Genomic DNA, 14316 nt, shown 5'->3' on the forward strand with positions numbered 1-14316 from the left:
AAAGCCTGAGTTAACTAGATTTTTATTTGTTCAAGTATTTTAGGAGAAATAAATCATTCTAGTAATACTGCTTGAAGCATATCTGTGCCTATAAGCTTCACACAGAGTAAAATACATTTTATTAAATTGTAGACATGCAATGCAAACATTGTTATGTGGATTACATCTTAATATAAATAAGTTCATAGTTGTAGCATTCATGAGCTGTAATCATAGACTGTATAAAAGCAGTATTTATTTATACAGCCTATGGTTGTAATCGTATCATGGGTGTTTACGACAGCATCTCGCTACGACAGTGAACTAAAACGTTTTACGGCAAGCATGTGTACGTAGGAAGCTCAAGCTTGTTTATAGCCGGATAAATAACTGCTCAAGTGCACGTACCTCAAGTTTGAACAAAACATTTTTACGTCTAGGTTTTTAATCCGGAGAAATGGATGTCGGAGAGCTCCTGAGCTATCAGGTAGATGTTTTATCCCGCTCACCAATGTTGGGGAACTCTAACTTAGCTAACCGTATCTCATTCATTGAATTTGCAGGAAATAGCATCGCTAGCAGTTAGAAGAAGGGGTTTGGTTTGTAGTCGTTACGGACTTTGCTTTTCTATTCAGAGTAATTGGTTAACTGTTAATGAATTGCAGTTACCCTCGTGTATCGCATGAGATCAATCAATCAAACTCTTGGCAGTGTTTAGCTTTAGCAATAAACGTCGTTAGCAGTTAGCGTGCTAGCTGAACTGATGGCAAACAAACTATAATTCATTCAAACCCACCTGTATTATAGCCATAATTTCCGAAACTAGTTTCAAACAGAACAGCATTTAAACAAACACCTTCGAGGCGGCATTGTTTTGTCAAAGAAAGCCAGTTCGATTGCGTCTGCTGTTTTGTGTGCCAGTGTCCAATGAATATTCTCGCAACTAATGCAATTATACATTATATTAGAGGGACACACTTCAAATCAATTGAAGAACTGCATTTTACAATTTTTGAGTATTAATATGCAAATTCGGCAGAGGAGTGACCCTCTCAATAGCACTTTATTTCAGTGAAATAGCAACTTTTTAGATAAGTTCAAGCTGCTTGTTTCAAAGTCATCCTTTTATCAGAGTAGCAGCTAAAAACTGGAACAACTGCTGTTTCGAGGAAGATGTACTATACAGAAGCAGATGAAAAGATGTGCATCTCTACTTTGAAGTTCCACACCATTTTACACACTTGCCACACTTTAGCTACTTCAAGACCACACGACATCCCTATTCAAATATATGCACTGCTCAATACAGATCGAATTGCTGTGAACATAAACACATTTCATCATCTCCTTTCTCCTCGCAGCCTGATAGAGGAGCAAAGCGTCCCAGGGAGGAAGATGGAGGTGCAGCAGGAGAAGAGGATTCCAGAGGAGGGAAGCAGCAGAAAGGGATGAGTGCCAGGGAGTTGGCCAGATACCGAGAAGCAGCAGCAGCAGGATATGAAGTAGGGGGTGAAATGAGAGAGACTGAGGAGCTGCCTGGGGACAAGAAAAAGATTCTGGAGAAACTGATGGACCAGGATGAAGAGGAGCCTGAGGTGGGTGAAATTATGTGTATAATTATTTATTTGTGTTTTCTGCCAGGTGTCCTATTTATTGAAAAACAGTCCTCTCTTATTGTAAACTTTGTACTTCACCATTGAGGTTGGGGTTCAACGCTAAATTTGAATAGTGATTACTAGGCTGGCAACAAGCCATCAGCTTCTGGTTGCAGGAACTGAAAATTCAGTTGCGATTTGTCCTTGTAGTTTTTTGTACAGGTTCCCCTGATTCTTTATCATTTGCACATGCATTTGAGATGTCGATGGGTTAGTCGAAATTTGTCGTTGTCTCAGATGCCCGTGGACACGAGTAAATGCACCAGCACACGTGCGGCATCGTCAGGCTCCATTTAGACTGTGACAGCCATATTTAAATATCACTAGCGCAGCAAAAATGAAAAATGTGTGTATTTTAGGGTGCACGTTATGCTGTGTGCTGTCCCTATTTTAGGTTGAAAAGTGGTTGCTGCAAAGGCCAAGCATTGGTTGCCAATAGCAACCTGGCAAACGGGCGATTTTTACTGCAGAGCCCTCCACAATCTGTTACAGGAATTACTTGTCAATTGCTCTCACTGTCAGCTGCTCTTGTCTCATAGTTGATTTTGTCTGGGCTACTTCTCTGCGATGTGATGCAGGAATAGGATAGCTCTGATGTTGAATTGTCAGCTCTTGAGAGACTCATCACCTACCGTCTGCTCTATAGATGGTGTCAGGTAGAGAAGACGTGGCAAAGGTGTCGCTTATCTCAACTGACTCTGGAGGTTTAAGTTCATCAAAACCCTTAGTGTCCATCCGTTCGTACTAGTGAAACTAGGAGTGTGTTGTATGTCGTACTCTATATGCTGTAAGCCTCTGAATAGGTGGTTGAAACCAGAAGCTTAACCCAGCCCGGCTCACATTTAGATGTGCAGGGAAGCCTTGCTATAAATAGCATAACGCCCAACTTTTCTCCACAGAATGGTCCATTTTCAAGCTCAGTCAAGTGTAGCGAAGTTTTGTGTGGATGTGTGTGAGAACCTCAAGTGCATAGATGTGGGCATACTGTCTCTCTCATTGTACGCTATTTGTAGATATTTTAGTGTCTGGCAGTGAACATAATGACGGGGGAGTGTTTGGCAGCTGTTTGTAAGTCCACTACCTTTGTCACAAAAACACAAGAGACATTCCAAGTGATCAATATCTAAATCTATGATAAACATTTTAAAATCTGAAAAGTGATGATCATTTAAGAGCCTTAGTCATCTGCGTTGGGTCCAGACCAGCAGCAGTACAACATTAGCCCAGTGACTATAAAGAGAAATAATGAGAAACATCTGGACCAGGAAAGTTTCTGTGTGATTGATAGTGGGGACAAAAAGAACTCCCCGTCAGTGTTGCCACATTATGTAGTGCCTTGGACTGCACATCAATTATTCTGTTCTTATTATCTGACACAGCAGCCTTTTCAAGTATTCACAGTGTCAAGAGCTACTCAGAGCAAAGTGCTGCACTGTACCATAATGTCAGACGATTGTAATTTCCTAACCTGCTATTATCTGCCCAACACTTTACAGGCTTTTAAGCCAGCAAGAGGTCAAACACATTCCCTTTCCAGTCAAATGAACTCATATTCCACCTGAGTGTAGAAAATTTGCTCTCTTACTCTTCTCCCCTCGCACATCAAACATGACCCCGATGTCTCATTGTTGTTCTTGCAGCAGTTGCCTCCATAAAAGCCTTTTTTTTTTGTTTAATCTTTCTGTCTTCCTTTTTTCTTAAATTGTTTTCCTCCCTTCCCCTTCCCTTGTGTACTAATCAAACAGGCAGAGCCGGTGGATGAGAGTTCAGTGAAGAAAATGATCCTGACCTTTGAGAAGAGGTCGTACAAAAACCAGGAACTGAGGATTAAGTTTCCGGACAACCCAGAGAAGTAAGCCCATTACTAAGAGTTCACAATGTTTCGCTCTCTTGGCTTTATATTTTAATAACAGACACTCCGTTTGTGAATTAAGCCAAGTTTCATGTGGACTTACGAAAGCTTTTTACAGTTTTTTCTCAAATGCTGAAACACGTCATACTGTGTGTCACCTTATCACCAAAAAAAATCAAAGTTAAAAGACAGCAGAGTTAACAGAGTTCCTCTAGTACACTTTTAAGATGAATGCCGACATAGGAAGCTTAACATGCTAACCAAAAATTCTTGCTCCTTAAACCAGGTTCATGGAGTCGGAGCTGGATCTGAACGACATTATCCAGGAAATGCATGTGATCGCCACAATGCCAGACCTTTACCACCTGCTGGTGGAGCTGAACGCCGTCCACTCGCTGCTGGGCCTCCTCAGTCATGAAAACACTGATATCCTTTCACTTCATTCAGACTGTCTGTCCATTTTGATCCATTCATCCTATATATAGAATTTGGCACATTTCACATTGAGCTTCAAAGGGTAAGTCTGGTCATATTCTCTATCTGTGTAAGTCCAATGAATACTAGGAAAACACTCTGGCAGCTCTGACAGAACTGTCTGTGGTTGAGTTGCATTCTGGGTAACGTAACTAATGCAATTTAACCTTTTCTTTTTCTTTATGTGACAGTAGCTGCGATCACATGGACAATTTCTACAGTCTAATTAGAGTCATTCAGATTAGAGACTCCAATTTCTCTGTTTACATGGATGCTAAATAAAATGATCTGATAAGATTTGCATTTAGATTTAACTTTCTTTGGCCTGCGCAAAGTGGTTCCACCCGCTGCGAAGCATTTAATCAGCCAGAAACATACAGGAAGAAGACATCACCGTTACCTCCACATGGGGCAAACATGCAAAGAAAGAATACATTTATTCCAACAAGAGAGAAACAATCAGAATGAATACTAAATAATAAATAACATGGTTATGAGGTGGTAGCGTTCTCCAGTTGAATGGATTATCAAAAGGTTTAGACCACCCCTCTCGATCCAAATGAAAGTTACTTGTAATCAGGCCGGATTGAGAGGGTCTCTTTCGGTTGAGGAGTTTACTTAAGGCATTTTTATTCTGATTGGGATATTATTCCAGTTATTAGTGGAATGTAAGGGGCCGTATAACTACAACTAGTGTTCTAGCAGTGCACTTCTAAATTGTTGGACTCTTTGAACACAAGCTTATCGTCCTTAGCCCGAGCAACATGTCGCAATAGCAGTGGTGGACCTGCTGCAGGAGCTGACAGATATCGACACACTGCACGAGAGCGAGGAGGGTGCTGAGGTTCTCATAGATTCTCTGGTGAGTTCAGGATTCACATCAGACTTTGATTTTGATGAAGCAGCAATTCACGTTTCTGGCCAAAAAGGCAGAGGAGACTGACTAGAGGTGATAACAAATCAGAAGCGAGGCTGTGGTTGGCTCTCATTGACTGAAAGACATGCAGGTAGTTATTATTAATTTCAACTGCAAACTGTTGCTATGGTGCTGCTTCAGACCAGTGACTGCCTACATTTAATATATTGATATTAACACTATATGATCATTTTTTGCCATCTGAAAAAGACATTTTACAGATTATTAATTATAGAATAAAGTTTTTAAATAAGAACAAATTTAAGATCAAATTGGTTTTTACTGGTGTTGTTATTAAACAAATTGTCCATTAGCTTTTGAAAGATACTATAATTGGGGTATAAATGCGCAACTGCATCACTGTCTTTCACCTTTAGATTATTATTCATTTATCTAGTTTGTATTCTTTTTAGCTTTATGCCAGTGTGAGCTGTTGTGGTAATTGAATGAATTTTAATTGAAGTGATTGATTGAATTTACAAACTGACAAGAAGTTAGTCGAGGGAAAAAAAATTATTAATTTCAAAGTGTAATGTCTGTCAACCATATAATTATAGTGTCTCCTCTCACAGCGTTCTTGGCTATTTAGGGCCTGTCTCTGTCACCCTCCAGCTGTGTCCATTGGCATCAGCTTTATGACTAACATTTCCTCTCATCTCCCTCTTTTTTGTCACCGAGCCAGTCGTCTACAAACCAGTGAAGACTTTTGACGACCCATAATGGGTGCTGACATTTAGAGTGACAGGCGAAGGTCAAACTACAATAATGTGCTGATACACCTATAACGGAGGCATGAACTGTGCAGCCCTGCTCCTTCACGGCTGTCTCTGTGACTCTTTATCAAAGAATCTGCTGCCTCGAATGTGCCAAGTTTTACATCAGGCTACATCTCTGTGGCATTCATCAGGAATAGTAGCAGTAGTTTTTCTCTACAATGAATGTTCGGTCTTATGTGTCCGTCTCACTACATATTTTACCCTTTAATTTAGTAATTATTTGAAAGGGACATTACAATGAGACGCACTGTGGCGTGTATATATATGTATATAAGCAATTAGCAATTAAGCTAATGAGCAATTAGAATAATATGACTTCATCCACACACCTCAGTGTGTTTGAGGATGCAAACTAAACTCTGCAGGACTGTAGCTCAGTTAATCTGACATCTTAATGGCCATACAAAAGCACATATTTAGGTTTCCCTCTCCATTCTAGCATATAATAGTAAGTTGTTGGTTTAATAGCGTATACAGTAATGTAATTTTCCTACTGAAATGTTGGAATAATGATTTAAAAATGTATGTCTGAGGCTTTTCGAAGCACATCAGGTTTTTCTTTTCGCTGGCCGGCTGGTCAGTGTCTGTCATGAACAGGTGGAGAGACAATTGGATGAATGTCAAAAGACCCTCGACACAAGCTGCAGTGTGTTACTGAAGTGGCCTGTGATGCGAGACGGTAGCTCAGGTGGCTTCGCTTTAAATAAATGCAGTCCATTTGCCATGCAATGGAGCACCCATAAACCACACCGTTCTTTACCGCAACTTCCAAGGGAAGAGGTTTCAGGGCAGCAAGGGTTGGTTGGATCCATTTGTCTCTCCTCTTTGCTGTAATGCCTCCAGCTCCTCTGTCCTTGTTGCCAGAAGGCCGGGTGGTATCCTTGATAAGATGAATCAAAATGATCCACGACGGTCTCGGGCGGATCATAAATCTGTGTTGACTGTCCGTCTTCTTTCATCTGTAATAGTACTTTTATCCAGCCAGGCGGCACCCTGTGAGCTCTGTTTGGTCTTGAGTCTCCAATCTTGACTCGACTGATAACACTTGGACATGTTCAGAGAAGCTAAGGCAGGAACCAACTGTCTTCTGCCAAGACTGCACATTCACGACGCTGTCTTCGCCTCGCCACTTTTTCTCTTTGTGAAATGAGATTGTCAGTTTTCCTCTAGAATGTCACATCGTGTCGCAAAAATATAAAGATAAGAAGTCAGTTGAAAAACTGCGGCGTAGAGAATTGTGCTTCATGTCTCAAGCTCTATAGTAACATGCTCTGTCTTAGTGTTTGCCCACTGAGCGGTAAACTGAAATAATTTTTAGGAAATGAAAATTATTTCAGGAAAACTCTGGCTCTCTTGGATTTGTCCCGTGATGTGTTAAAAGCCTGCTTCGTCTTTCTGTGTCTGCAGTTGGAGGGTCAGGTGGTGGCCTTGCTGGTGCAGAATATGGAGCGGCTGGATGAGCAGGTGAAGGAGGAGGCTGATGGCATCTATAACACGCTGGGTAAGGAGATGTACACCAACCATGACACTTGAGTCACTGTTTAACCTAAAACAAACTGTTTAGTTATGCTTCTATCCTTCCAAAAATGTATTGTCATATATTGGATTTATTTAATTCCATTTTTATGTATTATTCATGTATTTATTTATTCATTTGTTCTGTGACATTTCTTCACCAATAGTATCACAGTCAGGTGCTGGCAGCTGTATTATCCACAGTCTGTACTTACATCAGTCCATAGGTTCTTGTTCATGACCTGCTTTAACGCCAAGTTTACTCAAAATGAGACCATCATTTACAAAATGATCATGCTGTAGTGAAAAAGACTTAAAACTAGTCATTGAGACCACAAACTCGTTTTTTTGAGATAATAAATCAGGCAGAGTCATCTTTTCATACACTTCCATACAGTCTGACTTCTTTTTGGAGCCATTGGATTTTCCCCTGTTGGACATTAGAAAGACCAAATACAGGTTCAAGGTGCTTCTGCATTGGCGTATTAAAATGTACTGTATGATGTAATCCTGAATGGTTAGCTTGTTAGACAATAATAAGCACATTATTGAACCTCATACACAATGAATGTATGACATGGTCTGAATTTAACCTTTATTTTAGCTATATTTTCAACACATGGTTTGAACAGACTCAGCCAGCCTCCTGTCAATCCTTCACACTGCACATCATATTTGAAAACTGGTGAGAAAGTGCAGGCGCATGTTGATTACAAGCAGCATATATTAACAAATACAGCGCACAACATTTCCTTCTAGTAGCGTAAACAGGAGGTAAAAACGAACCGAACAATGGATACATGCCATTAACTAATCCAATAATCTCCTATGAGCAGTGTCACAATTAAAGAACTAGACTGGAAGATGCTTTCCGTGGCTGCACAGCTTTGTGCATTCATTTATATTCAAAACATGTGGGACAGATATCTGGGACAAATTCCACTGCACACTGTAGGTGCTGCAGAGACTTTTCTCTTTGGGTCTATGCTGCACACGATAAAAAACTGGCTTAGATAAAGACAGCAGCTCAATAACACTTGAATATTCAGAGCAGGAGCAATTGATCACCCACGTTTTGTTTATTACTGAAACGTGCCGAGTCCTTCCAGAGGGAGGCATGCCTTTAAGGTGTGTATGAGCCTGTGTTAGAGCTCTGGGCAGCACAGTGACAGGGAGCCCTCCTGGAGTTGGGCTTGACATTACACAGAGGGCGTAGACTAACTTTATTTGTATTCTTGAAGCTGTATCGGTGTGTCCCCGTGCTGCCAAATGTCCTAGACTTTTTCTATGACAGCAAGTAGAGGCCATCAACATTTCATTTAGTCTCTCACTTACTATGTAGACTTTTTCAAAAGTCTTTTTCTATACAAGTTTGTGGTGTAGGTTCCCATCAGATGTAGACACAGGTCCAGGAGAAGGCACGGGCCGGCAGATAGTTTCAGAAGTCACGCTCCCTGTGTTTAGCCTCACATGAATCCGACTTTTCTGCCTCTCAGCTCTTTTTGTGTTGAATGAGTCTACTGAGATGATTTTTTTTTTTTTTCTTTGTTGCCAGATTGAGGCCGAGTGTCAGGAGGGCTGTTTAGGTGTGTGTGTGTGTGTGTTTGGCTTCTGTGTGCGAGTGTGGGTTATATCCAGGGAGCAGTGCTTGTGCATCTTCTATTCGAGTCTGCGTGTGCGCGTTATCAAGGGAGCCCTCTAAGCTTGAATACGCCTTTTGTCTGCCTTGGCTGCTCTCTGCTCTGAGCCTGCTGTCCTCCAGGATGCTGTCTGTCTGCTCTGTTTGAATTGCTGATAAAAGACCTTCTCCTCTCTCCCTCAGCACCCTTCCTCTCCATCTCTTCCTCTGTTTCTTTCTCTCAATATTTCTCTATCATCTGCAGCCCCTCTCTCCAGATGTTGCTCTTTTGTATTTTATTTGTCTTATTTCTTTTTTTATTCTCCACCAGCCCTCCTCCTCCTCTTGTTGCGTTCCATCACTCCTTGTGTCCCTCATTCCCTTAGCTTTCCATCCCTCATCTTTTGACTTGTCTTCCCACCCCCTTTGCCTCCCTTCTGCTTTTCCTCTCCTTTTATTTACCTCCCCTCCTTCCCCCTAGTTTTCCTTCTCTCCCTCCTTTCATCAAGCTCTTTCTCCCTCCCTCCCTCCCTCCCTCTCTCTCTCTCTGTCCCCTTCTGCTGCAGTCTGCTCTTATAGAGATATCATATGGCAGAGACAGCCTTCTAATGATAACATTAGAAGTAGCAGGGAGTGACCCCAGACGGACCCTCTATAAAAAGATGATTGTCGTATTTCACAGTTCTTCTCCTCCAAAGTCTGCTTGCATAGCATCTGTAAGACTACACTGAAAAGGCAGTAGGCAATATGAACGAGGCAGACACAGGAAAAAAGCACGAGCTTAGAAATTTCCGATTAGTCTACTTTTGGGTAATTTACAAATGTCACTTCAACCTGTCATTTCACTTTCCCTTCTGGATCAATCAGTGCGTTAATCTTGCTGAAAATCCCCAGACTTTACCCTTACATCCATCCAGCTGTGTTTGAGTTGAGCATGTCTGGTGTGACAGCCAGAGACTAATGCACAGTCTTAGTCTTAGACACCGAACCAGCAGCGTGTGTACGACCTATTCTGTCCAGACTTCAGCAGCATACATGCAGCGTTTTTAGCGGCTTGCTCAATGAAACTTTTGGTAGTGCAGGCAACTTGAAGACTTGAAGGTTTAACTGTGATATTTTTTTGATATTGTGTATTGTCCTCAGCCATCATCGAGAATATGGCAGAGTTCAGACCAGGCCTGTGCAGCGAGGCAGCTCAGCAGGGACTCATGCAGTGGCTGCTCAAGAGAGTCAAGGTGAGAATGTGGCCAAAGTTCATTTTACAGGCACAACTATCAGTCAATTAGTTGGTCCACAGGAAAACAAGAAATTTGAAGACATCACTTTGGGCTGCGGGAAATTGTGATGGGCATTTTTAACTGTTTTTAATGTTGATTGATTGAGTCATCAAAAAAAAAAAACATCCCTGGATTAATGGATTCAGAAAATAATTGTTAGTTGTAGCCTTTTTAAACACACTGTTACACATCTGATTTCCCCGTTCACTGTGACCTGTTTCACATTCACAAGATGATGTCTGCAAAATGTCAGAAGCAAACTATTTTTCTGTGGAAATGTATAAAATTGTCATGTATTCGCTCCCTTCAAATCAATTTTTAAGGCTCAAAACAAGACCTATGTAAGGTTTTTTGTACAGCTATATTTATGTTTCTGCAGCAACCGTATTTTCACTCTGTTGGGTTGTAATGAATAATGAAATGTGACTGCAAATGTGTTTGGAAATTCCCACATGATGAGTTTTTTTCCTTTTTTTTTTTTTTTTTTAAGAGAACCTGTTCTGATTTAAAAGTTGCTGTTGCTGTAGCCCCAGTACATCTCACCAGGCAGAATCTTTGCTTACGGCTAAAATATACATATCTTGTTGTGCAACACATGATGGTTTTCTAGCACCCTGGTGGTAGTTTCTCAAGATGAGTGGTAATTGGAATTTTTTTTTCCCTCTCAGGCAAAGATGCCGTTTGATGCTAACAAGCTGTACTGCAGTGAAATCCTGGCCATCTTGCTGCAAAACAATGACAGTAAGTGTGTCTCAGTATATGAATTATGGTTTCCAAAACCAATGGCAGTGTATCTTCCACATTTCCGGATGTTTTTTCCACTACTTCCCCTTCTTCTACTCTTTCTCACTCCTTTTCTTTGTGTTTTCATCTTTTCCTCTTTTTTCCAACCCATCCTGAATTCTGATCAGCTTTACTGTTTCCTTCTTTCCTCTTCCTTCTTTTCCTCCTTTCTCTTTGTGTCCTCTTTCTATTACCACTCCTGGCATTGGTGTCTCTCATTTACTCAGGCAGTTCCTTTCACTTCATTTCACCTTTCCCTTCTCTTTTCTTCATCATTTTCCTCCATCATTCTTTGATTTTTAGGTTACCTTTCATATTTACATTTCCCATCGTACGGCTTCTCTTCCTTTCTCCTTCATCTGTTTGCAGTCTTCTTCACCCTTTCCCTCACTCACTAAAGCCCTGTCAAGCCTCGGATAGCCACAGGACTATCAGGTCCTTGGACAGGTTCTCATTAATGATACAAGCCATATTGATATTCAGTGGGAGTCGTGTTTCATTTTACACTCATTCTCCTCCTCCTCACCAGTGCTGCCTCCATTAATCCTCTCTCTCCCGCCTTTCAAATACTGCATAAAATGTAACAAAAAAATGAAATTTTTCACGTGAATAATGTTCCCTATTAAAATACTGTCACTGTCTTGGAGAAGGAATAAAGCGAATCACGCCACTACTATTAGGAAAGTGACAATTTGGGAAAATCCGTGATGTGCTAATTTGAATGTAATTATCGCTTCCTAGAGTCAAATTTCACTTAAAACACTTATATGTAAAAATACCTGCTGCGAATGAGAAGAGCATCTCATTCTCCTGCTAATTACGACCATATTTTTCAAATGAAATTCTCCTGTTTTGAACACTTTACTGCTAAGAAGAAGTAACAAATGCAAAGCCCAAAACATCGGTGTGTGTGTGTGTGTGTGTCGCTGTGCATTGTTCATTTCCTGATGGACCAATTCACAGGACTTCTTGGTGTTGAGATCCTTAAATTTAAGTCATTTGCCCTCGCTGTCAGTTGAGAAGCAGAATTGTTGTGTGAACATTTTTAATACTCAGGCCTCGAGGGAATAACTTGTGTGAATATATGTTTTTCCGTGGCCCCATTTCTCCTCATTTTCTCTCTCTGGAGCTCCCTTCTGACCACTTATGTCACTTCCTCCCTCCCTTTGTCTTTTTCTGTTTTGCTTTCCTTCAACTATCCACTTACACCTTTTTTTTCTCAGACTGTTTTCTCTCCTCCATGCTGCTCCCTAAATGTTTCTTTCTGCAACTGTCTCAATTTAATCTCCCTGTTGTCCTGTTACTCCGTTTTTATCTCTTAGTCTTTATTTCTCCTCTCCTACAGATACCAGAGAACTACTGGGAGAGATGGATGGCATTGATGTGTTACTGCAGCAGCTATCTGTAAGGTTTTGCTTCTACTTACTATTTTTAGTTTGCCCTACCCACTACCCCTCTTATTTTGCCGTCAGCCATTTGAGCTGCGTGGGGGTGAAGCTCAGTAATCTCTCAAACCTGAACAGTGTACTGTGTGGTGGAGCTCCAGCATGTTGGTGCACACCACACCCAGTGTAACCCTAAGCCAATTTTTAACCCTATTTTCAGCTGTGTGATTAACCCCACACATACACTCAATCCATGGAAAAACTTTCAGGTGCTTCATCCTGTGACATTTTTGCTGACTTCAGTCAGTGGGATGTTGTGTTTACAGTTTCACTCTCCTCCATATCTTTCTAATTCCATGGATGTATTCCGGGTTAGGTTCTGGGCTATGTGGTCCACTGAATATTCACAGTAGTGTTCATCCCATCATGCCTCTGGCCCAGCCGGGTTGGTGAATGGCTTGTACTACAGAGGTGACATTATTCCTCTGGGCTGTGGAAAAAGCTTAGAAAGATTAAACTGTGATGGCTTAAAAATATACAAAGTGTGACAATCCATGTTTATAGTTGGAGGTTGTCCTGTCCTGACAGCTTTACAGTGGTGGTGTATAGAGAAAAATGTTTTTTGGGCCACAGGAGATGTGAGCTGAGCGGCAGCTGGGTATCCAGTTCTTATAATGCATCCGTGCCCAAATTACATTACCTCGCCCCAAATCATGTGAGAGTAGCTCCAGCAGTAGAAACGGTGTTGCCAAACCCGTTGACACACATCTACTTTTGCACTGTATATATCGTCATATCACTCAACCCCACTGCTCACGTAAAAGCAACATGGCTGCCTGCGTCTCCTTTCTCATCCCTGTCAGGTGTTCAAACGGCACAACCCGTCCTCGGCTGAGGAGCAGGAGATGATGGAGAACCTCTTCGATGGTCTGTGTTCCTGCCTCATGCTGCCAGCCAATCGGGACCGCTTCCTCAGAGGGGAGGGGCTTCAGCTAATGAACCTCATGCTCAGGTGAGGCCGCAGTGCACTATAAGAAATAAGGTTGAGGATGAGTTTATATGGGTGGTGCTATTGCTGCTCACATCATCATGTATTTGTATTTGACACCACTAAAGACAAAATGTAGTTCAGTAGCACAATGGAAATCAGTTGATTAAACTTGTGATTTGACACACACTACTCACTAAAAGTTAGGGATATTCGACTTTCAGGTGAAATTTATGGAAAATGTAAAAAGTGAATGCTACAGTGATATTATATCATGAAAGTAGGGCATTTAAGTAGAAGCATGCAATGGTAATTTTATTCATCTTAAACAATTTATTGAAAGAAAATCTAACAACAGTGGTAGGTATACCACAACAAAACATTTTCAGTGCCTCAGTAAATTGGGATGTGGCCAAAGGACGTCCACTCCTCTCCTTTCTGTGACTCTTCCAGTCTCTGTATCACTGTTCCAACCTCCTGATGACACTCTGTGACCCTCTAAGCTCAGTGAACACCTCCGTCTGAGGACTTCCTGTTTGAAGCCTCCAGTGTTGAGGTGCTGCTGATCAACTGTTAGGTGTCGTCTTGGTCTCATGATGTCAGAATGTGAACAGCAGGATGAGGAGGACTGTTTAAATACCAATTCTAACTGAAGCAGGAAATGTATTGGTGGATTCATGGATCAAACCTGTAGTGAATGTTGCTGTTAAGCTTCTTGTTAGAGAACAGCAACTTGTGCAGAAAGTACTGAGACACTGAACAGTTGGACATGTGCATTCAAAGGTTTAGAGAAGGTCACATTAAGTTCACCTGGAAAGGTTAGAATGCATTTTAGGTTCATCCTGAAATTTCACCTGAAAGCTGAATATCCCTAACTTTTTGTGAGTAGTGTATTTTCCATTACCACATTAAAACATGTTTCGAATATGCAGCAGGGAATACATTTGATGCAAAACTGTCATGGTCATTACATCTCCTTCTTTGTTTTGTCCTTGGTGGACAAATGATTGCATGCTATTGTCACCAATCACAGACTGTATATAAAGGATGTATGTCATAAGAGCTTCCCACAAGTGAAGCCAAGACCTGTCGATCACC

The 14316-nt window shown here is 41.3% G+C and overlaps 1 protein-coding gene across 1 annotated transcript in view; it reads left to right on the forward strand.

The window, feature by feature from the left end:
• Nucleotides 1-347: 347 nt before the first annotated feature.
• ctnnbl1 (catenin, beta like 1) overlaps nt 348-14316 on the forward strand; it is a 49155-nt gene continuing 35186 nt past the window's right edge. Inside the window, exons 1-10 of the mRNA XM_070839619.1 lie at nt 348-466; nt 1341-1574; nt 3380-3486; nt 3773-3912; nt 4725-4822; nt 7060-7153; nt 9929-10020; nt 10731-10803; nt 12191-12249; nt 13094-13242. Of these exons, the coding sequence (XP_070695720.1) occupies nt 437-466; nt 1341-1574; nt 3380-3486; nt 3773-3912; nt 4725-4822; nt 7060-7153; nt 9929-10020; nt 10731-10803; nt 12191-12249; nt 13094-13242 (1076 nt within the window). The 5' untranslated portion in view covers nt 348-436. The remainder of the gene's footprint in view (nt 467-1340; nt 1575-3379; nt 3487-3772; nt 3913-4724; nt 4823-7059; nt 7154-9928; nt 10021-10730; nt 10804-12190; nt 12250-13093; nt 13243-14316) is intronic.

This window comes from Pempheris klunzingeri, chromosome 11, assembly GCF_042242105.1.
Source record: "Pempheris klunzingeri isolate RE-2024b chromosome 11, fPemKlu1.hap1, whole genome shotgun sequence".
In the NCBI taxonomy this organism is placed as follows: domain Eukaryota; kingdom Metazoa; phylum Chordata; class Actinopteri; order Acropomatiformes; family Pempheridae; genus Pempheris; species Pempheris klunzingeri.